At 50.0% G+C, this 20894-nt stretch overlaps 1 protein-coding gene across 5 annotated transcripts in view; it reads left to right on the top strand.

Moving 5' to 3' along the window:
* Positions 1-20894, top strand: part of SLC13A3 (solute carrier family 13 member 3) — a 75209-nt gene that overhangs the window by 28444 nt on the left and 25871 nt on the right. For 2 of the 5 annotated variants that reach the window (XM_030309463.1, XM_030309461.1), the window contains exons 3-6: positions 2404-2564; positions 13038-13104; positions 16375-16545; positions 19425-19550. In XM_030309463.1, coding sequence (XP_030165323.1) covers positions 2404-2564; positions 13038-13104; positions 16375-16545; positions 19425-19550 — 525 coding nt within the window. The remainder of the gene's footprint in view (positions 1-2403; positions 2565-13037; positions 13105-16374; positions 16546-19424; positions 19551-20894) is intronic. The other 3 variants (XM_030309462.1, XM_030309465.1, XM_030309464.1) reach the window with 3 other exon arrangements.

Genomic DNA, 20894 nt, shown 5'->3' on the forward strand with positions numbered 1-20894 from the left:
TTTTAGCAGTGTGACTCAGGCCACTGGGGGCTGAATCCCACCTTTCCTGCTCTGGGAAATGACTTCACTCCTCTCTCTTTGCCTGTAAAGTGAAGGTATAATAGCTTAGACCTGTAAGAGTGCAGTAAATCCTGGCCGATATCATCCTACTTTGCTATTTAATAGCCCAGATGCCAAGGCTGGTGGGGAATGGGGGACAAGATGGCCTTGGAGAGATAGGGTGGCAGGGTCCATTTCTGAAGGGCCTCAGGCTCCCTGGCTAGGATTTGAACTTTTGTTCTAAGAGAAATTAAACGACCTATAAATAGGGTTTCAGGGGTGCCTGGGCGGCTCAGTCGGTTAAGCGTCCAGCTTTGGCTCAGATCATGATCTCGCTGTCCATGAGTTCGAGTCCCTCCTCGGGCTCTGTGCTGACAGCTCGGAGCCTGGAACCTGTTTCAGATTCTGTGTCTCCCTCTTTGTCTGCCCCTCCCTCGCTCCTGTTCTGTCTCTCTTGCTCTCAAAAAAGTAAATAAATAAACATTAAAAAAAATTTTTTTAAATAGGGTTTCACTGTTCTTTTAATCTTTTTTTTCTTTGCAATTTGTTGCATCTTAAAGATCCCTTGCTAGAATAATGTTTTTAAATGTCTAAAGCACACAACACATAGGATGGAAAAAAACAACAACCACAGCAAAAATGCAGTCATCCAAGTAGATTTTTAAAAACACACATATCTGTGGGGCGCCTGGGTGGCTCAGTCGGTTGGGCATCCGACTTTGGCTCAGGTCATGATCTCGCAGTTGATGAGTTCGAGCCCCGCGTCGGGCTCTGTGCTGACAGCTCGGAGCCTGGAGCCTGCTTCGGAATCTGTGTCTCCCTCTCTCTCTGCCCCTCCCCCGCTCATGCTCTGTCTCTGTCTCTCTCAAAAATAAATAAACATTAAAAAAATTAATAAAAAAAACCCCACACACATTTATGATATAGTCCCATATGCACTCCTTTACAGTAAATGATAAGATCTAGCGACTGACCTAATAACAACTACAATAACTCCCTCTAGTCCCAGTGTCAGTGATATTCCAAGATGTTCGCGACTATTACGGCATGATATGAAAATATCTGTGATCTTAATTGGCAACCGAGTCCCAGGCACTTCTGCTCCTATTGAACTTTGTTGCCTTTGTCTATCCCCAAAGGAAATACTTGATTTCTATTAGATATTAATACAATAGAGATGCACCTCCCCCTCATTTCTATCCTGAATTTTATCCACACTGGTCATGAATCTCTGCTTTAAAGAGTTCTAAGGTGGGGAATGACATGACTAGATTTGCATGAAAAAAACCACGCACAATTCCTCTAGGCTGCCGCGTGGAGAGCAGACGAAGAGTGAGACACCGGATGCAGCCTAGTTAGGAGAATGTTCTGGGTGTCCAGACGAGACAGGGTGACGGCTTGGACTGGGGTGATGGCAGTGGAGATGAGCTTTGGAAGCTCTTTGGTTGATAAAGTAGCCGGGGGTAATGGTTAGGGAGAAGAAGGTTCTACATAACTCCTAGGTTTCTGGTGTCGACTGTGTGTCCAGCACTCTGCCCGACTCTGTAACTGTGTTTCCTCATGTCTGTGGGAGAGAGTCTAGCTGTAGAAGTGATTCCAAGAAGTGATTTCGTTGTCAGAACAACGAAAAACAGTGTGACACTAGTCCAGAAATAGATTTTTAAATGCCGCATAACATTCTAGAAGAAATCTCAATCGGTGGAGGAAGGAAAGGATTATTCAGTAAACGGTGAAGGTTGGAATAACGGGCTTATCCTTTGAACAAAAAGAAACTACTTACATCTTGCCTCGTACTATCCATCTAAACAAATTCCAGGTCGATTAAAGGTTCAATGTAAAGCGAAAAGATCATGGAAGTCGGATTCCTATGGGTGGGAGGGGCCAAGCAGTGGCAGGCAGGCAGGGGGTCAGGGCCTGTCTGGGTGTGCTGGTGAGTTCAGGGGAGTCTGAGGCGGTGCCTGGTAGGAATGGGAGGGGAACTGGGAGAGGAGGCTGGCAAAGGTGGTTTGAGGGGATACGGTGGATGGTCTTGGGGGCGCACCAAGGCAATTTTATTCTGTAATGGAAGCCATCGAGGACTGGGGGACAAAGGGGAGAAAATTTCGGGGCTCGGTGTCTTTGGACTATTTTGCCTGGGGGACCCATGGCCAGGTGAATCCGTGGCCATGTGCAATCCGTTTCCTTAGACCTGAGATAAGGCTGGCGAATGGATCTGGTCCCCACTCGGTCGCCTGGCTTGTCCCCTCTGGGCCTTGGCTTTCCGTCAGTAAAACGAGTGGCTGGATTCCTCAAGGTGGCAAAGTGGGACCAGAGGACCTCCTGGGCCCCCGTTCTGGATACGTCTCTAACTCCCTCTGTTCCCAGGCTCATCCTGGGGATGATGGTGACCACCTCCTTCCTGTCCATGTGGCTAAGCAACACCGCCTCCACTGCCATGATGCTGCCCATCGCCAGCGCCGTCCTGAAAAGTCTCTTTGGCCAGGAGACTCGGAAGGACCTCGGCCAGCAGAGCGAAGAGAACGCAGGTGAGGCTGTGGAAAGGCACCGGGCCAGCCCCCCGACCCAGCACGCAAGAGTGGGAGCAGGGTGTCCAAAAGTTGCAGGGGAAGGTGAAGCAAACGCACTTGCTGAGCATATATTATGCGCCGAGCGTTTACATAATAATAGTAACTGACAATTAGCGAAGTCAAACCTTGACACCTTTGTTTCTTTCTTGAATTGCATTCACTGAGTGCCTACTGTGTACCCAGTGACGAGTTCAACACTTTGCCTACACTGTCTCTTACTTCTCAAAACAACCTTATGAAGTAGGTACTATACTTACGCCTGGCTTCAGAGCATTTGAAGAGATGCTCAGCATCGCTAATCCCCAGAGAAATGCAATGTGCACAGACCCTGTAACCCGGTGGTTTTGCTCCTGGATGCACACGCCAGAGGAGTTCCGACGCAGGTCCACGAGGGGACAGTTGGGACGGCGCTCACTGCCTCGTACTCTGTGGTGGGGTGACTTGGTAGCCACGTGAACGCAATCACCAATAAAGGGGAAGGTGAAGTGCGTGCTGTTGAGCCCCGGGCTGCTTTTAAGAGCAAAGAATTCGTTCTAGAAACGGATCTCACAGAACACAGTTGGGATTGAAAGAAGCCAGAATGAGAGACAGGAGACAATGCCATTATGTAAATTAAAACTTCACGCAAGGGGCCACTTGGCAAGAACATAAGCAGATGAGAGACTACAGATTAAACACATCAGCACGGTTGCTCTGGGAAGGATGGGAGTGGGAAATGGGAACCAAAGGGACTAAATAAAGAAGTAAATAGGGATGCCTGGGTGGCTCCGTCGGTTAAGCATCCGACTTCAGCTCACGTCATGATCTCACAGTTCGTGAGTTCGAGCCCCGTGTCGGGCTCTGTGCTGACAGCTCAGAGCCTGGAGCCCGCTTCCGATTCTGGTCTCTCTCTCTCTCTCTCTCTGCCCCTCCTCTGCTTGTGCTTGCTCTCTCTCTCTCTGTCTCAGAAATAAACATTAAAAAAAGAAAAAAACAAATAAAAAGAACAAAAGAAATAAAACAAAAGAACGGCCTTGTACAATAAGCAGTGAGAATGGGATGTGATTCACTCGAATGCTGGAAACTGTGTTCTTAAGAAAATACAAGTAGCTGCTGCATTCTTAGATGACTAACCAAGGGCTCAGAGAGGGGAAGTGACTTCCCCAGGACACAGCAGATGAATGGCCGAGCCCAGCCTTGCACCCCGGCAGTCCGGTTCCAGAATGTGCTATCTTACCCATGGGACCAGCTGCATCTCTGAGAATGCAGGTAAATGTCTACCTGCAAGTGGCTTGAAAAATAACGGTTTGTTTTCCTCAAATATCAACAAGTCAGGTGGAGTGCCTGGGTTGGCTCAGTCAAGATGATTTTGGCTCAGGTCATGATCCCAGGGTCGCGGGGTCAGGCTCCCTGCTCAGAGTGGAGTCTGCTTGGGATTCTCTCTCTCTCTCCCTCTGCCCTTCTCCCCCACTCACTCTTTCTCTCTTTCTCTAAAATAAAGAAAGAAGTCAGAGAGAGGCAAAGACAGGATTGATTGATTGATTCAGAGACACAAAGATGCCAGGACTTTTCACTGGCATCTCTGTGATTCCCTTGATCTTTCCCTCCCGGTTGCAGCAGCTGCCCTCTTCTGTCTGCTTTCAAATGTCTTCCTTTTTGGGGCGCCTGGGTGGCTCAGTCGGTTAAGCGTCCGACTTCGGCTCAGGTCATGATCTCACGCTCCGTGAGTTCGAGCCCCGCGTCGGGCTCTGTGCTGACAGCTCAGAGCCTGGAGCCTGTTTCAGATTCTGTGTCTCCCTCTCTCTTACCCTCCCCTGTTCATGCACTGTCTCTCCCTGTCTCAAAAATAAATAAAACGTTAAAAAATTTTTTTTTAAATAAAAAATAAATAAAACGTCTTCCTTTTTATTTACATAAATGCAGTTTAAAAGGAAGCTTTAGGGGCGCCTGGGTGGCGCAGTCGGTTAAGCGTCCGACTTCAGCCAGGTCACGATCTCGCGGTCCGTGAGTTCGAGCCCCGCGTCAGGCTCTGGGCTGATGGCTCGGAGCCTGGAGCCTGTTTCCGATTCTGTGTCTCCCTCTCTCTCTGCCCCTCCCCCGTTCATGCTCTGTCTCTCTCTGTCCCAAAAATAAATAAACGTTAAAGAAAAAAAAATTAAAAAAAAATAAATAAAAGGAAGCTTTAAACCAGTTCATGTGTGGACAGAAATCTCTAGTTCATGCCCAATATTGAGTCTGTCTTTGCTCTTTTAGTGATAGAACCCCCCCCCCCTCCCATGGGCACGTGGCTTTGGAGAGAAAAAGCTCAATTTCCTGGCTGCCCTTGCAATGAGGCGTGGTCACGTGACAAAGTTTGACCAATGGTATGCGAGCAGGATGGTGCCTGCAGGATGGGTCCTGCCCTTCCTGCCCTCCACTCCTGCTGGCTGGAATGGGACCTGACCGAGAGAGGGGGTGGGAAGTGCTACCCGGGAAGCCACATGTTGAGTGACAGATGGGGGAGCTTGGGATCATTTTTCCCGGATAACACAACCAACGCCGTTCGTGAACCCCTGGGCTCTGAGCGCTAGTTGTATATTTTTTGAATACGTGTTAAAATTAATATATGTGTTAATAATCTAAACAGTGATCCGTGTACCATCTAAGTTCATCTCGTTTACTGTGGTATGAGTCTCTGCCTATGATGCAGTGAGGGGTTTTGTTTATTTTATTTCCACATCGGCCCTGAGAGCTAGGAATGATGAGAACTACCTTCCAGGTGAGGTTCAGAGAGGTGAGGTGACAGGTCCAGAATCAATCACACTGTTGGTAAAGCAGCAGAGCCGGGATCTCTGCAAGGTCAAAATCTTCCAGGTGGAAGGGAAGAGATGTTCTACAAGAGTCAGAAAACTTATTGTGGGGGCGCCTCGGTGGCTCAGTGGGTTGGGTCCGACCTCCGCTCACAGTCCGTGAGTTCGAGCCCCGCGTCAGGCTCTGTGCTGACAGCTCGGAGCCTGGAGCCCACTGTAGATTCTGTGTCTCCCTCTCTCTCTCTCTCTCTCTCTCTCTCTCTCTCTCTCTCTGCTCCTCCCCTGCTTGCACTCTGTCTCTCTCTCTCTGTCTGTCTCAAAAATAAATTAAAATTTTTTTTAATGTTTTTTTTTTTTTTTATTTTTTAAATTTTTTTTTTCAACGTTTATTCATTTTTGGGACAGAGAGAGACAGAGCATGAACGGGGGAGGGGCAGAGAGAGAGGGAGACACAGAATCGGAAGCAGGCTCCAGGCTCCGAGCCATCAGCTCAGAGTCTGACGCGGGGCTCGAACTCACGGACCGCGAGATCGTGACCTGGCTGAAGTCGGACGCCCAACCGACTGCGCCACCCAGGCGCCCCTAATGTTTTAAATACATTTTAAAAACAAGAAAACTTATTCTGTAAGTGTCCAGATAGTAAATATTTCAGGCTTTGCTGGCCACACCATCACTACTGCTCAAACTCTGTCCTTGCAGAGAGAAAGCCTCCACAGGCAATATGTAAATAAGCGGGTGTGGCTGGGTTCCACTGAAATTTTATTTATGGTTGCCGAAATTACAATTTTGTGTAATTTTTACATCACGAAGTATTAGGCTTCGGCTGACTTTCTCCAGCCGCTTAAAAACGTAAAAACCATTCTCCAGGCGCCCGGGTGGCTCAGTCAGTTAAGCGTCCGGCTTCGGCTCAGGTCATGATCTCACGGTCCGTGGGTTCAAGCCCCGTGTCGGGCTCTGTGCCGACAGCTCAGAGCCTGGAGCCTGCTTCGGATTCTGTGTGTATGTGTGTGTGTGTGTCTCTCTCTCTCCCTCTCTGCCCCTCCCCTGTGCACACTCTATCTCTCTCAGTCTCTCAAAAATAAGTTAATGTTAAAAAAAAAATTTTTTTTTTTAATGTAAAAACCATTCTCAATTGGCAGGCAGCGGGCCAGAGTCAACCCACGGGCCATAGTCTGCTCACTTCCACGGCTTCATCGGTTTTCGGACTGTTTCCCTTGGGCGTTGGGCTTCAAGAGAACTGCCTCACGGTCACCCTGGAATGGTGACTCAGCTCCTTCTCCGACTTCTACCCCACTTCCTCTGTTTTATACGCTGGGCTTCCGAGGAACGATCACAGATGTGTCCTGAGCACTTACTTCAGGCCAGGGTTCTTGGGGGCCTTACATCTGAATGACGTAGAACCAGCATTGACTCCATTTAGCAGATTGGCAACCGAGGAAGCAATTTAAGAAAAGAGGCTAGAGTAGCCTCCAAGGTCACACAGCTGCACAACAGGGGCTCTGGTATTTTGAATCTTGGCTGGCTGACTTCAGAGCTTGGACTCTTAACCTCTGCTAGTCTGTCTTGTACACAAGATTTTTTTTTTTCCCCAAGAGTTTAGTGGCCAGGAAAAAAAAAAAGAGAGAGCCATTTCCTTCGTTATAAAGATGGAAGATGGAAAAATCTGAGATCCAGGAAGGGGAAAGGACTTGCCTACAGTCACACACAGTGTTGGGTGCAAGGCGAAATCCAGAATCTTCTCCCATATGCTGTAGGATGTCAGGAGGTAGGAGACCCTGGGAAGCAGGGGCAGATACCTGCTTTCACAAGTGGTAGGATCAGAGAGCAGGACTGATTAATGATCAGGCCTGAGTCCTAAAAGGAAGGCTAATTCCAGTGCAAAGAGAGATGTTCCCTTCCACCCAGTCTCTGTGCCCTGTCCTGGTGGCAGGCCATGAGTGAGGACAGCGGAGGAGGGAGTGGAGACTGTTAGTGGGCCAGGACGGGGGGGGAGCAGGCTCCTGGGGGACCTAGGTCCATGAGGGACACCCAGAGCAACCACAGAGATGATAATATGAGCTCTCATTTCTTGAAGACCCACCAGCCAGACGTGGTGCTTAATTTTTCATACTCGTTAGCTCATTTTATAACAGTACCAAGAGGTAGGTGAGCCCCATTTTACAGAGGAGGACACTGGGGTTCAGGGAGGCAAAATGATTTGCCCAAAGCAGCGTGGTTAGTTAGTTGCTGAGCTCTGTCTGAATCTAGAATCTACGATTGTAAAAGACGAGGCTGGCTTACGATCCTTCAAGATAACGTCATTCAGAAAGCAATGTTTTAGGCTAGGTTAAGCACTGCCCTCCTCCTTCACTCCTCATTCACGAGGCCAGAAGCGGGGGGGGGGGGCCTTTCCGAGGCCCTTTTCTCATCTGTGAAATGAGGACACCTCCCATTTCGTACATATCGTTGGGAAGCTGGCATGAGATTCGAGAGCCTGGCGCACAGGATGTGGTTGATACATGGCGGTTATATAAAAATCACTAAGATTTCCAGGAATAGGGGAGGAGCAGGTGATACGACCCTACCCTTTGGTGCACCTTTAAGTTTCCTTGAACCTCTAGTGGAGAGGGATTTGTTTGTTACCCGTCTCCTCCACGGACCCCGAGCCCCATGGCGGCTTGCGTCAGTCTTTCCCGTTGCCGTGAACAACCTACACGGGTAGAGTGTTGTTCACCCAGAACGCTGTTTGGCACGTAGTAGGGCTTCAATAATTGTGTGGCGTTAATGGATAAATGAATGAACGGATCAGTTACGTCACTGTTCTTTTTAAGTTTTTATTTACTTATTTTGAGAGAAGGAGAGAGAGAGAGAGGGTGCAGGGGAGGGGCAGAGAGAGAGGTGGAGAGAGAGAATCCCAAGCAGGCTCTACACCGTCAGTGCAGAGCCCAGCATGGGACTCGATCCCACAAACCGTGAGATCATGACCTGAGCTGAAATCAAGAGTCGGACGCTTAAGCGACTGAGCCACCCGGGTGCCCCAGTCACATCACTGTTCCAAACCTCAGTGGGTTTGGAACCTCCTCCATAAAATGGGGTATGAATACTTATTACCCAGACTGTTGCAACTGTTAAATGAATTAATGGATGTCAACCTGCCCAAGCTTGGGGGGCTTTGATACAAGATACCGAATTTGATACGAGAACTCTTTCCCGAATATCCCAGGCTTCAAGAACATGCTATCCACACACAGTTGGCTGTGCCAGGTGAGACCTGCTAAGAGCCAGGTGGGCGCCGTTGGAGATGGAGCGAGATTCAAGAGGTGGGGGATCAGCGGTCCTGGGAACAAGCCTGACTCTGCCACTGACCCACTGGGTCATCATGATCCAGGCTGTAAGCCGCCTCTCCGGGCCTCAGTTTCCCCAGATGAAAGGAGGACGGGAGAAACGGCCTAGCTCTCCCAGGCTCTTCTGAGGCTGCTGCAAGATTGCAAATGGGAAAGTTCTTTGGGTCCCTCAGGGATTGGTGTTATTTCGGCAAGACCTCTCGTAAGCTCCAAGCTCCTAACCGGCCAGCCATTTTGGAGACTTGGCCCCCACTGGCCGATTTGCGCATGGTCACCTGGATCACTGTGGTCACAGGAGGCACGGGGGTGCACCCTGGGTAAATAGTTAAGAACATTCAGCATCTTGGTCTTTCGTGGTGTGTGTGTGGTTTTTTTTCAACTGCATCCTCGTGGGCTTTATTATCATCACGCTTATGAGGAAAATGATGCTCGGCATATAAGTTTTTCATCTTGCTGACTTGTATAAAGAGGTAAAACTCCTTCCTTATCTCGTGCGCTATACTGATAATTGCTGTTTACTGTTGTACCTGCACAGCTTTCTTTCTCTGCCTTGCCAGTAGCTGGTACGGTCTCATATTGGGGCCCCCCAGCTCAGTTGCTGGTGGCCACCAGCTTCCGTAGATGAGTGACAGGGGCCAGGTGGGGACTGTAGCAGACTGCCTGCGAGCACAGGCCCCTCGGAGGATGTGGGCAGCCTCTGGAGGCCACAGTCTCCCCCACCTATAACTTGGGGTGAGGGTTTTCAATGCTGGCCGCACAGAAGAATCAACTGCTGAGCTTTTAAAAAATACCGAAGCCCAGGTTCCTCTCCCAGGCTGCTAAACCAGAGCTTCTAGGGTGGGGCCTGGACACTTCTAGGAAATTCTGCCATTCCTCAAGGGTGCCCAGAGCTGCCTTGGGTTGTGCCTGAAACGTTAGCGAGCTCTGCTGAGGTCTAGATGCCGTGGGACAGCTGTGGTCCCAACCCAGGTAGGAAGTGAAGGGTACAGAGGAAGGTAGAGGTGAGTCGGGGCTGGGGGGTTACTGGGTCCGAGTTCTTCATGTCTGGCCTTGCCCTGGGGAGCGACTTTGCCCACGATCGTAGGCGTCCTATTAATGGCCCTGACTTCCTGCTTCAATGCCCTGGCCTCCGGCCCCGCTCATTGGATGTGGTGGTTTGCTCCAACATAGGAGCCTTGGAACCCTCATCCCTGTGGCCCAGGGTGAGCCGATCTGCATTCAGCCTTTGGACCTCTGCTGGCGATCAGCAGGCCCAGCCTTGGTAAAATGACAGTCAGCTCCCACAGATCCCACTCCCTGTAAATACCAACAGGGAAGAAACAGCCCAGCGCGGAGAGGGGAAGGGACTTCTTCCCCAAGCCACATAGTGAAACAGGGAAACAGCTGGGGCTGGAGTCGAGACCCTTCCTCCCAAACACACATCTGCAGTTAAACAGCTGGAGTTTATTCTGGTTGTCCCAGTGAGAGAGCACAAGCCACCAGCAGCCGTGATGGCCTCCGTCAGACGCGTTACAAAAGACCTCTCATGGGCTGTGGGCTTTGGCTGGGGCATTTGTGGGCATCTAAGGAACCTTGCTCTAGATTGAATGACATCGGGAGTCGGGGGCAATTCTACAGGTAAAGAAGTAGCAGCCATTCATTCGGCAAGAGAGGGTGTGCTTGGCATTTTGTGGCGGCAAGTGGCTTTGTGCTGTGACAAGATTATGCAGTGTCCTTGCTCTGTCTCACTTCATCAAGTCTCAGAGAGTGACTCTGTCTGATGTTGGCAAAGTGTAAGATGATTTAGCTCCAACAAGAGAACACATGGCAAACCTGGGCCAGACCAGTTCTGGACGTCAGGGGCCACTTTCTTACTCTTTCTCAAGAGTAACCCACATTTACTAAATCCTTGCTAGGCCCAGATTCCTGTTAAATTCTTTCAGTTGGGATCTGGTCAACTTTGGCTCACTACATCTGGCCCACCTCCTGGTTTTTTTTTTTTTTTTTTATGCAACCTATGAACCGAGCATAGTTTTTATATGTTTAAATGGTTGAATAAATGAAAAGAATATTTTGTGACATGTGACAATCATATGATCTTCAGATTTCAGCATCCAAAACTAAAGGTTTAGCCACACATATTCATTTATGTATTGTCTGTGGCCATTTCATGGCAGAGTTGAGTACGACAGAGACGTATGGGCCCCCCAAAACTAAGATATTTACTGTCTGGTCCTTTACAGAAGAAATGTGCCAATCCCTGCTTTATTTGTTTATTTTTGTGTTTATTTATTTTTGAGAGAGAGAGAGAAACAGGGTATGAGCAGGGGAGGGGCAGAGAGAGAGAGGGAGACACAGAATCTGAAGCAGGCTCCAGGCCCCAAGCTGTCAACACAGAGCCCACTGTGGGGCTCGAACCCACGAGCCATGAGATCATGACCTGAGCTGAAAGCAAACGCTTAACTGAGCCACCCAGGCACCCCACCAATCCCTGCTTTAAATGGTGTCTTAGTCCATTCAGTCTGCTCGAACAAAAATACCATGGATTGGGTATTTATTTCTCATAGTTCTGGAAGCTGGGAAGTCCAAGATCAAGGTGCCAGCAAATTTGTTGTCTGGTGAGAGACTGTTTTTTGATTCGTAGACGGCCGTCTTCTCTGTGTCTACACTTGGAAGAGGCAAGGGAACTCTATGGGGCATCTATTACAAGGGCACTAATCCCATTCGTGAGGATTCTGTGCTTGTTACGTAATCACCTCCTAAGGGCCCCACCTCCTAGTACCATCTCAGTGGGGGTCAGGTTTCAACATATGAGGCTGGGGGAGATGCAGACATTCAGTCTATAGCAAATGGGTCAGCTCCTTAATCCTCTTGACAACTCTAGAATTATTACTTCCCTTTTATGAATTAAAGAACTGAGGTACAGCGAGACTAAGAGATTTTTCCAAACCCAGATTTCTCAACTTCAGCACCGTGACGTTTTGGGTGGGATGATTCTTTGGGGGGGGGGGGGCGCTGACTTGTGCATAAGAGGACGTTTAGCAACGTTCCTGGCCTCCACCCACTAAATGCCAGTAACACCTCCGCACCCCCACTCCCACTCCCAGTTACAACAGCCAAAAATGTCTCCAGACGTTGCCCAGTGTCTCTCGGAGGCAGAATCGGCCCCAGTTGGGAACCACTGCTGTAAGCTTGCATCGTAAGTGATGGATCCGTGATCTGAACCCAGAACCTGTGTGTTCGGCTCTCCGTCACACCCTCAATCCCAGGGATAGGTTCTCTTGTTCTTGGTGATGCTTTCAGCTGCAAAAAATCTTAATCCCTGCAATTGTTCTTGTCTCCAAAACACTATTGAAGGCTTCCAGGGAGACCGACCTATTAGGCAAGGGGTATCTTTAAAAGGAAGTCAGATCCTGTCCTGACTCCCCTTTGCTCAAACACTCCCCTGGCTCTGCTCACATCTGACTCGGCGTAAACGCCGAAGTCTTTACTGTGAGCCCCAAGACCTCCGCGTGACCCAGCCCACCTCCTGCCCCCGCTCGCTCACCCCCGCTCCTTCCCTCACCTCACCTCCTGCCACCCTCTCCTGCTCTCCCTTCTTCTCAACATACCAGATACATTCTCACCTCAGGGCCTTTGCACTTGCTGCTACTGTTGCCTAGAATCCTCTTCCCACGGCTCTTCCTATGACTGGCTCCTTTTTTTTTTTTTTTCCTCTTGGCTCCTTTTATCCTTGAGGTCTCAAATCAGCCGCCATCAGCTCATGGTGTCTTCTCAGTTGACTTGGTCACAGCCGCCCACCTGCTCCCCTCCCGACTCGGCAATCACTCTCCATCACACGACCCACTTTCTTCTACATCCCTACCTGAGATGTTCTTTCTTCATTGCTTGTCTGTCTCCCCCTTCTGGAATATAACCTTCCTGGGAGCCGGGAGCTTGTTCTACATTATTCACCGTGTATTGCAAGCTCATAGCCAATAGCACATAGTAGGTGCTCAACAAATACTGAATGAATGAATGAATGAATGCATGCATGTATGGGAGAGCAGGGTGACTGACCCATTACTTAGAGCTAGTCTTTCGTAAACATCCCATTGCCAATGGCAGCTCAGGGGAGTCCGGAGCTGAGTTACCGGTTGTCTAGAGGACTTGCAGCATAACCCCCGTCCACAGGCCCAGGACCATCTCCGAATAGGAATAGGTGGGACGGAAGGATGGAATCTCAGGTGCCTTTTTGAAAAGTTCGATTAACGGTATAGGAGGGGAACCCGAAGAAGCCCTTTCCGCTGACGACGCGAGAATAAGAACACTCCTATCCACTCACCACATTCCACTAAAGACGTCCTGTTCTTCCCTCCCAGCTGCTGTGCGGAGAAACGGGCTGCACGCGGTGCCCACGGAGGTGCAGTTTCTTGCTGGCACGGAAGAGTGAGTTCCCGGTGCACTCGATAGAGGACCCAGTGCTTGATCCGAGGAGATGATGACCAAGAATTCAGTGCTGCGAGCAATCCTCCCCCAGCCCCCACTTTCTCCAAATGACCTAGTGCCCAAGTTTCTACCATTCATCCCTTTGGCTTAGGCCAAAAAAAAAAAAAAAAAAAAACCAAACAAACAAAAACCAGTGCAAATGTGGACGGCAAGGGCAGGGGAGCACATGAGGTCCCTAGAGGTCTGGTGCGGTGGCGCATCTGAGAGGAGGGGCCAGCCGAGCGGGAGCACTCAGCTCCGAGACGGTCAAGGAGGAGAAGCACGCAGACAGGGGTCAAGAGGCTCTAAAGGCAAAAGTATCCTAAGAGACGATCACAATCCTCACAGCTGTGTGACTAAGGAAGCCTCTCCGCCTCGATGGCACGTTTAGTGTCCGATGTCCTTTGTATTTGGCAGTGTGCTTAAGAGCTTGGGGTTTGGGAGCCCTGCAGACCTGACTCTGGATCTGGTTCTGCGGCTCGCCGGCCGTGTGATTGGGACAAGTCAGTCAGGTTGGTTTCATCCACCAACTGGGCGTGACATTGGTACCCACCTGAGAGGGCTGTTTTGAGATGAAATCAGCTAACGTCGATCAAGTAGGTCGCCAGGCCCTACGGGCACAGGTAGCGCTTGTGGTTAATGGCATTGTTCCCTTGGTTTGTTGGCGATGAAACGGCAGGAAGTAAAGTCGCCTGCTCAAGGCATTGCTTGGCACCAGTCAGGTCTGTTGTATGCATCCAACAAATATTTATAGACAGCTGAACAACACCAGGCACCGCCGGAGATGCAGCAACAGGCAAAAATCCAGCCCTTGTGGGGTTTACATACCAGGGACAAGACACAAACATATGAGTGGAATTCATAGTATGTCAGATGGTTGGTGAGAGCTATGCAGGGGAACAAAGCAGGAGAGAAGGCCGGGGGGGGGGTGGCCTGCGGGGTGTGAAAAGGCAGCTTTAAAATAGGTGGTCAGAAGGTGACACTTAAGCAAACACCTGTAGGAGGTGAGGGTCATGGGGGCCCCATGGGAAGAGCGGTCTCAGCGGAGGGGCCGGCAGGTGCAAAGGTCCTGAGAGTCCAAAGCGGCCAGGAAGCCAGTGTGGCTGGTGGAGTGGATGGCAGCAGTTGGGGTCCGAGAGATCACTTGTGTGGTGGTGGAGAGGCAGACCGTGAGGGACCTCCTAGGCTAACGATGTAGCCTTGACTTTGAACGAGAGGGAAGCCAATGGAGGGTTTTGGCAGAAGAGAGACATGATCTTATGTCTGATTGTCTTATTCTGTGGCCTCCGCTCCTTCCTGGCACCATATCCGGGGGCTTTGAGTCCAGCTTTGAGATGTGGTTTCTGTGAGTGGCCCGGCCACTCACTAATACATGCAACCTAGGAATCTGTGTGGGCCATCTGCCCATGCAGAGCTTGTGCTGAATCTATGGGAAAAGACTCAGTCCTCATTCTTCTAGAACTCTGTGTCCACTGAATGAACACCCCATCCATTGGATGGGGGCTCCGTATCCATTGGAGTGGAAGTCCCCTCTCTGGGCCTTAGTTTCCCCAACTGAACAAAGAAGTGCTTGCACGAGGTGAACCCTAAGGCCCCTTCTGCTCTCATTCTCATCGTGAGGCTGAGTCTGGTCCCCTAGGCCTGGGGACCCACAGTGCCTGCCAGGACTTTCACCCTGAGAAGTCAGGCCATGACATCAGTCTCCAGCCGCCTCTTGTCTTCCCTTCCTTTTAGACCCCAAATCATATTCCAGTTGCCTTCCAGATAAGGGGCTTCTCATTAGCAATTAAGGCCAGAAGATATTTGAAGTATCTTTGATTCCTTAAAAAAAAAAAATTGATCTGTTATAGAGGGACAATTGTTAATGTCATTCATTTAGAAAAATTTTATAATTGCACGATGAAGAAGAATACTCTTTTTTTTAATGTTTATTTATTTTGGGGAGACAGAGAGAGACAGAGTGTGAGCAGGGGAGGGGCAGAGAGAGAGGGAGACACAGAATCCAAAGCAGGCTCCAGGCTCCGAGCTGTCAGCACAGAGCCTGACGTGGGGCTCAAACTCATAAGCCGTGAGATCATGACCTGAGCCGAAGTCAGATGCTTAACCGACTGAGCCACCGAGGCGCCCTGAAAAAGAATACTCTTAGACAAAAAGAAAGATGTACCCAGCATCTCAGTCCCAAAGACAGATTAAAACAGTTAGGGGAATACTATTCTAGACTATTTCTGGATGCCTCTCTATGTACATAAATGCATTTTTAAAATAAAAACGTTGATAGTGCTGTATATGCTCTTTGGTAACCTGCTGTCTCACTTAATGGAACGTGGTCAGCATCTTTTCACCTCAATAAATTGGTGGCAATGCCATTATCTTTTAATTATATAATTAACAATTCTTAAATTCATTCTTTCCCAATCCTCTTAACTGCACCAGAAAAACAACCCAGAAAATATAAAGAATAAAGGAGGGAAAAAATTCCATAATTTCATGCCCAAGAAAGGCACCTTAAAAATAACTTTGTGTATACCATTCTAAATTTTTCTTAATACTCACGTATTCATCAAATATATGAATATTTTTAAAATAAATTAAGCAGTTACGTACCCTTTTTCACTTTATATAATGGACATATTTTATCCTAATAAACATCCGTCTAGATCATGTGGGGGGTTTTTTGTTTTCGTTTTTGAGAGAAAGAGAGAGCACTAGCAGGGGAGAGGGGCAGGGGGGAGAGAGAGAATCTCGAGCAGGCTCCACAATGACGTGGGGCTCGATCTCACGACCCGGGATCATGACCTGAGCCGAAATCAAGAGTCGGACGCTCGACTGACTGAGCCACCCAGGTGCCCCTAGCTCATCATTTTTAATAGCTGTGTTGGTGTTCCATCCAGAAAGAGGATCATTTTGATCTATCGAATCCCCTTTGGATGGAGATTAGGGTTGTTTGTAATGTAAACTATATTTAGTGCCGTGGTGAACTCATACCCACGCCCGAGGCACCTGCCCAATTATTTCTTTGGGATTAATTCTGAAAGTAGAACGTTTGAGCTGAAGGGTTGCACGTCTTTAGAGGTTTTCCATGCCTGTGCCAAGCTGCCTTCTAGAAAGACCACTTAGTTCTCCCAACCCAAGCGATGCTCCCCCCCCCCCCCCCCCCCCCCCCCCCCCCCCGCAGAAGGCCAGAAATTCTGAAACGTGTTCTGAATGGCTTCTCTTTGGGTTTGTTTAAAGCAAAGACTGCCCTGAGGCGGAGGCTCCCTTGGACTGCAAGAAGGAGGGGGAATACCACAGGAACATCTGGAAGGGTTTCCTTATCTCCATTCCCTACTCAGCCAGCATTGGGGGCACTGCCACCCTCACGGGCACGGCCCCCAACCTCATCCTGCTTGGCCAGCTCAAAAGGTAAAGGCAGGTGCTCCACGGGGCACGGGGGTCTCTGCTCCTCCCACCCCTCCTCCTCTCCTTCACTCAATATTCGGGGAAATATGTACCGAATGCCGTCTATGGGCCAGGCTCTGGGGACCCAGCGGTGCACAAGCCCAGAGAAGGCCCCGCGCTGGGGAACTTCCATTTTGGTGGTGGAGACAAGCAATAAAGGAAAAGGCAGCTGGATACATATGCAACGGTGTGATAAGTTATGGAATCAAATAAAGCGGGAGAAGGGTGCGGAAGGGATAGGAGTGGGTGCTATTTTACAGAGGCTGGTCAGGGATGAGCTGCCTCTATAGCAAGGTGACATCTGGGACCTAGAAGTTATGTGAGCACAGGAAGGAGGAACATTCCAGACAGGGATAACCGGCGTGGTCAAAGGTGAAAGGCACAAAGACCAGGAGCGCAGAAGGCAGAGGGGAGGGAGTGTGGGGGGACAGAAGGTGAGTTGTTAGGACCCCAGCTTTTGCTGCCAGTGAGATGGGGAGCCCAGTGCAAAGCTAAGAGCAAAGGAACGACATGTGACATCGGCTTTGAAAAACCAACCCCGGGGCGCCTGGGTGGCTCAGTCAGTTGGGCGTCCGACTTCGGCTCAGGTCATGATCTCACGGCTGGTGGGTTCGAGCCCCACGTCGGGCTCTGTGCTGACAGCTCAGAGCCTGGAGCCTGCTTCGGATTTTGTGTCTCCCTCTCTCTCTGCCCCTCCCCTGTTCATGCTCTGTCTCTGTCTCAAGAATAAATAAACATAGGGGCACCTGGGTGGCTCAGTCGGTTGAGCGTCCGACTTCAGCTCAGGTCACGATCTCACGGTTCGTGGGTTCGAGCCCCGCGTCAGGCTCTGCACTGACAGCTCAGAGGCTGGAGCCTGCTTCCGATTCTGTGTCTCCCTCTCCCTGCCCCTCCCCTGCTCATGCTCCGTCTCTCTCTGTCTCAAAAATAAATAAAAACATTAAAAAAAAATTTTTGTTTAAAAACCAACCCCACTGGAGGCGTTGGGCTGTGGCCGTGGCTGTGGCCGTAAGGTCCCAGGAGAAGCTCTGCAACCAGGGCCCCGGGCCAGCAGTGGAGCGAGCCCTGCCAGGAGCTAGTCTCCCCATTGCCAGAGCTGTTCCAAGAGTGGCTGGGTGGCCGTCTGTCAGGGCGGGAGAATAAAAGAGAAGGATTCTCAGATGGCATATGACTTGTCAACTCCGTGATCCCAAGCCCCTGGGTTTGAAGATGTAAGCAATCCCAGGTATTGCCAGATTCCGTTCCTACGATGTTCAGATTCCAGGATCTGAGAGGCGAGGATTCTAAGATCCCTCTGCAAAGGGAGGGAACATCAGACGTTCACTTAGTCCACGTGAAAGCATTTGGCAAACACACACAACAGACGTATTTAATATTCAACATGGCCCCAAATGCGGGCCAGCTCCCTTACCCGGTACTCAGTCCAAGAATCATGGACCTCCTGAGATGATGGGGGAAAGCCGGCTGTGATGGTCTTCCAGAGAGGAGGTTTGCTATCATTTCCCATCAAAGTGGTTTTCGTGGGAAATTCCGAGCACACCCGTCTTTTAACCTCCTAAGCCAATTTTCTTTCATTTGGAGAGAGACCGAGAGAGTGCGAGTGGGGGAGGGGCAGAGAGAGAGGGAGAGAGAGAACCCCAGGCAGGCCCCATGCGGTCAGCAAGGAGCCCAACACGGGGCTCGAACCCACGACACCGCGAGAGCACGACCTGAGCCGAAACCAAGAGTCAGGCGCTTAACCGACTGAGCCGCCTACGGGCCCCCCGAGCCAATTTTAAAACCTTAACTTTCCGCTATATTCTCAGGTCCTGAAACCTTTTGATTTTAAAAGCTGGTGATAGACACCAGTGATTCTCAGCCATGGGTGCATATCAGAGTCACCCTCCCGGGCTGCCTGGGTCTCTGTTGCAGAGATTCGGATTCAGGAGGTGTGGGATGAGGGTAGGGCTCAGCACTTCCCCAACTGACTCAGCCCGCTGCACGACTTCGGGTTGTCTTTTCATCTTTGAGCAGGCCTGGCCATGCCTTGTGGGTTTTGGTTTGTGGCTTTGTTTGTTTTGTTTTGTTTTTAAGGACTGCAAAACGGAAAGCCAAGATGGTCCTGCTTGCCACGTGGGGACAAGCTGAGTTGGGCCCTTTAGTGCCCTCAGTTAGAAGGAAGTACCAGCAGAAGGGCGTATGGGCTGGGAGGACAAAGCTGGAGTGCATCCCTGGGCTGGGCAGGAAAGATGTGGGCTCTGGGGCCTTCCGGGGCAGATGCTGAGTTGCGGGGTAGCGGGGAGCAGGGCAGGTGGGGGCCGTTGCTGTCAGAGGGTTTTCAGGCTGCCTGCCCACCCTGATACGAGCAGGACTTTGTTCCAACTTGAAAAGAAATTAAGGGAAAAAATGCTGGAGGCAGAAGTAAAAATATCAAATGTGAAGGATTTGGGGTAAATTACTTGTAAATCACATGCAAATCATACACAGCGTTTGACTGCATAAGCTTGGACCTTCTGGTCTGGCGGGAGAGGATTTAAAATGAATGCCAAATCATGCGGGGTTCTGATTCTCCAGCCAGGAGCGTGGGGAGGTGGGGGAATGGTTGCCCTGAGTGTCGCCCTTGGCCTTCGCTCCCCAAATACATTTTATTACTTCACTCTGATTATATAGGTACATTGCAGAACACTCAGGAAATGTAGGGGGAGAAAACTGAAATACGTTCAATCGCACTGGTAATATTAAACGTACTGTTGTTTATTATGTATAAACGCCCATGCTCTCGCTGAGAAATCGCTGCGCGTATATACGCCGTGTGCATCCGCGAGGCTGACCTTGGCCGGCTCTCATCTCCCCTGTTTCTCCAGTTTCTTCCCACAGTGCGATGTGGTGAATTTTGGCTCCTGGTTCATTTTTGCCTTCCCTCTCATGCTGCTGTTCCTGCTGGCGGGCTGGCTGTGGATCTCCTTCCTGTATGGGGGAATGAGCCTGAGGTACCCTCATGCCTACCGTGAGCTTTGAGCCTGACGGGGGTCCCCGCTTCCTTCTCGCCGGGTAGACAGCGGTCTTCTCAAGTCTAGTTTCCTCCTGTGTAAACGAAGGATCGTCACTAATCTCATGTCACCTTCTCCCAGGGTGACTGTCGCAGAGCCCTCACCTCCCGGGGATATGAGGATTATGGGTAGTGTGAGCTGCCTGCTAGGCCCAGACCCTCAGTTAATGGCCCCCATGGTCGGCAATTTACGGTTGGCGTCCTCCTTTAAGTACTCCCACTTTATGGGGCCCTGGTGCAGGAGCTGATTTGGGGTGGCACAGGGCATTAACTAACATCGACTCATATAGTGTGAAAAAGAATCCCTTTGCCAACTCCCATAGAGGGAAGCAAGCGTCTCTTGGGTGATGAGGACACCGTCCTACCTAACATTTCCAAACCAGCTTTTTAAACAAAGAACGAGTGTCAGTTCCAGAGACGTAAGGCAGCAATGGTATCTGGCAGAATGTAATGATTGCCCTGCTTTCGTGTGTTTATTTTTATGATTACGTTTTTCTAACAAGTGATTCTTGTTTTCCATTGATGGGAGCGATAGAAAATGTTCTGTTTACATACGTAATTAAAGACCGCAATGATGAATCTATTAGGAGGAAGGTTTTAAGCAAATATGAGCCAAAGGCTCCGATCATGGCGTTCCTTGACCCAGACGCCATCCGGAACTCCCCCCTAACAGAGACTCGGGGTTCAAAGCCTGCATTAGCCCGGAGAAGCAAGTCCTGACTTTGGACTCAGATGGACCAGAGTTCAAGTCACACTTCCATGTGACCTTGAGCAATCTTGTAAACCTCCCCGAGCTTTTCATTTCTTCACTTGTGGATTAAGGCTAAAAATTAGCTACAGCAAAAGTACAGGCTGGATGAGGGAGGGTGTGTAGACTGCCCAGGACTGAGCCTGAAATAGAGCCCTTTTTTCCGGTCGACTTGTTTTCATCTAACAGACACCCGCAGGACGCAGCCACAAGAGGCCATGATGGAGGAAATGCAGTGTTCAGTGACAGGTGTTTCTGGGTAACAGAGAAGTTTCAGGCCAATGACGTGACAACATCTTCACTCGGCAAATACCTGCTGAGTACCCACTATGTGCCTGCTACGGTTGTAGGTATTGAGCGTGGAGCAGTGGGCAGGGCAGAGACCATCCCTGCCCTCGGGGGGCTTGCACTCAAGGTGGGGAAGACAGACAGGGAGCAGCCAAAGGCAGCAGGACATAAGTGCCATGAAGGAAAAGACCGTGACATATGAAGGTGCACCCTGGAGGGCTCTCACCTAACGGGGAGGTCAGGAGAGCC

This window comes from Lynx canadensis, chromosome A3 (assembly GCF_007474595.2).
Source record: "Lynx canadensis isolate LIC74 chromosome A3, mLynCan4.pri.v2, whole genome shotgun sequence".
Classification (NCBI taxonomy): Eukaryota; Metazoa; Chordata; class Mammalia; order Carnivora; family Felidae; genus Lynx; species Lynx canadensis.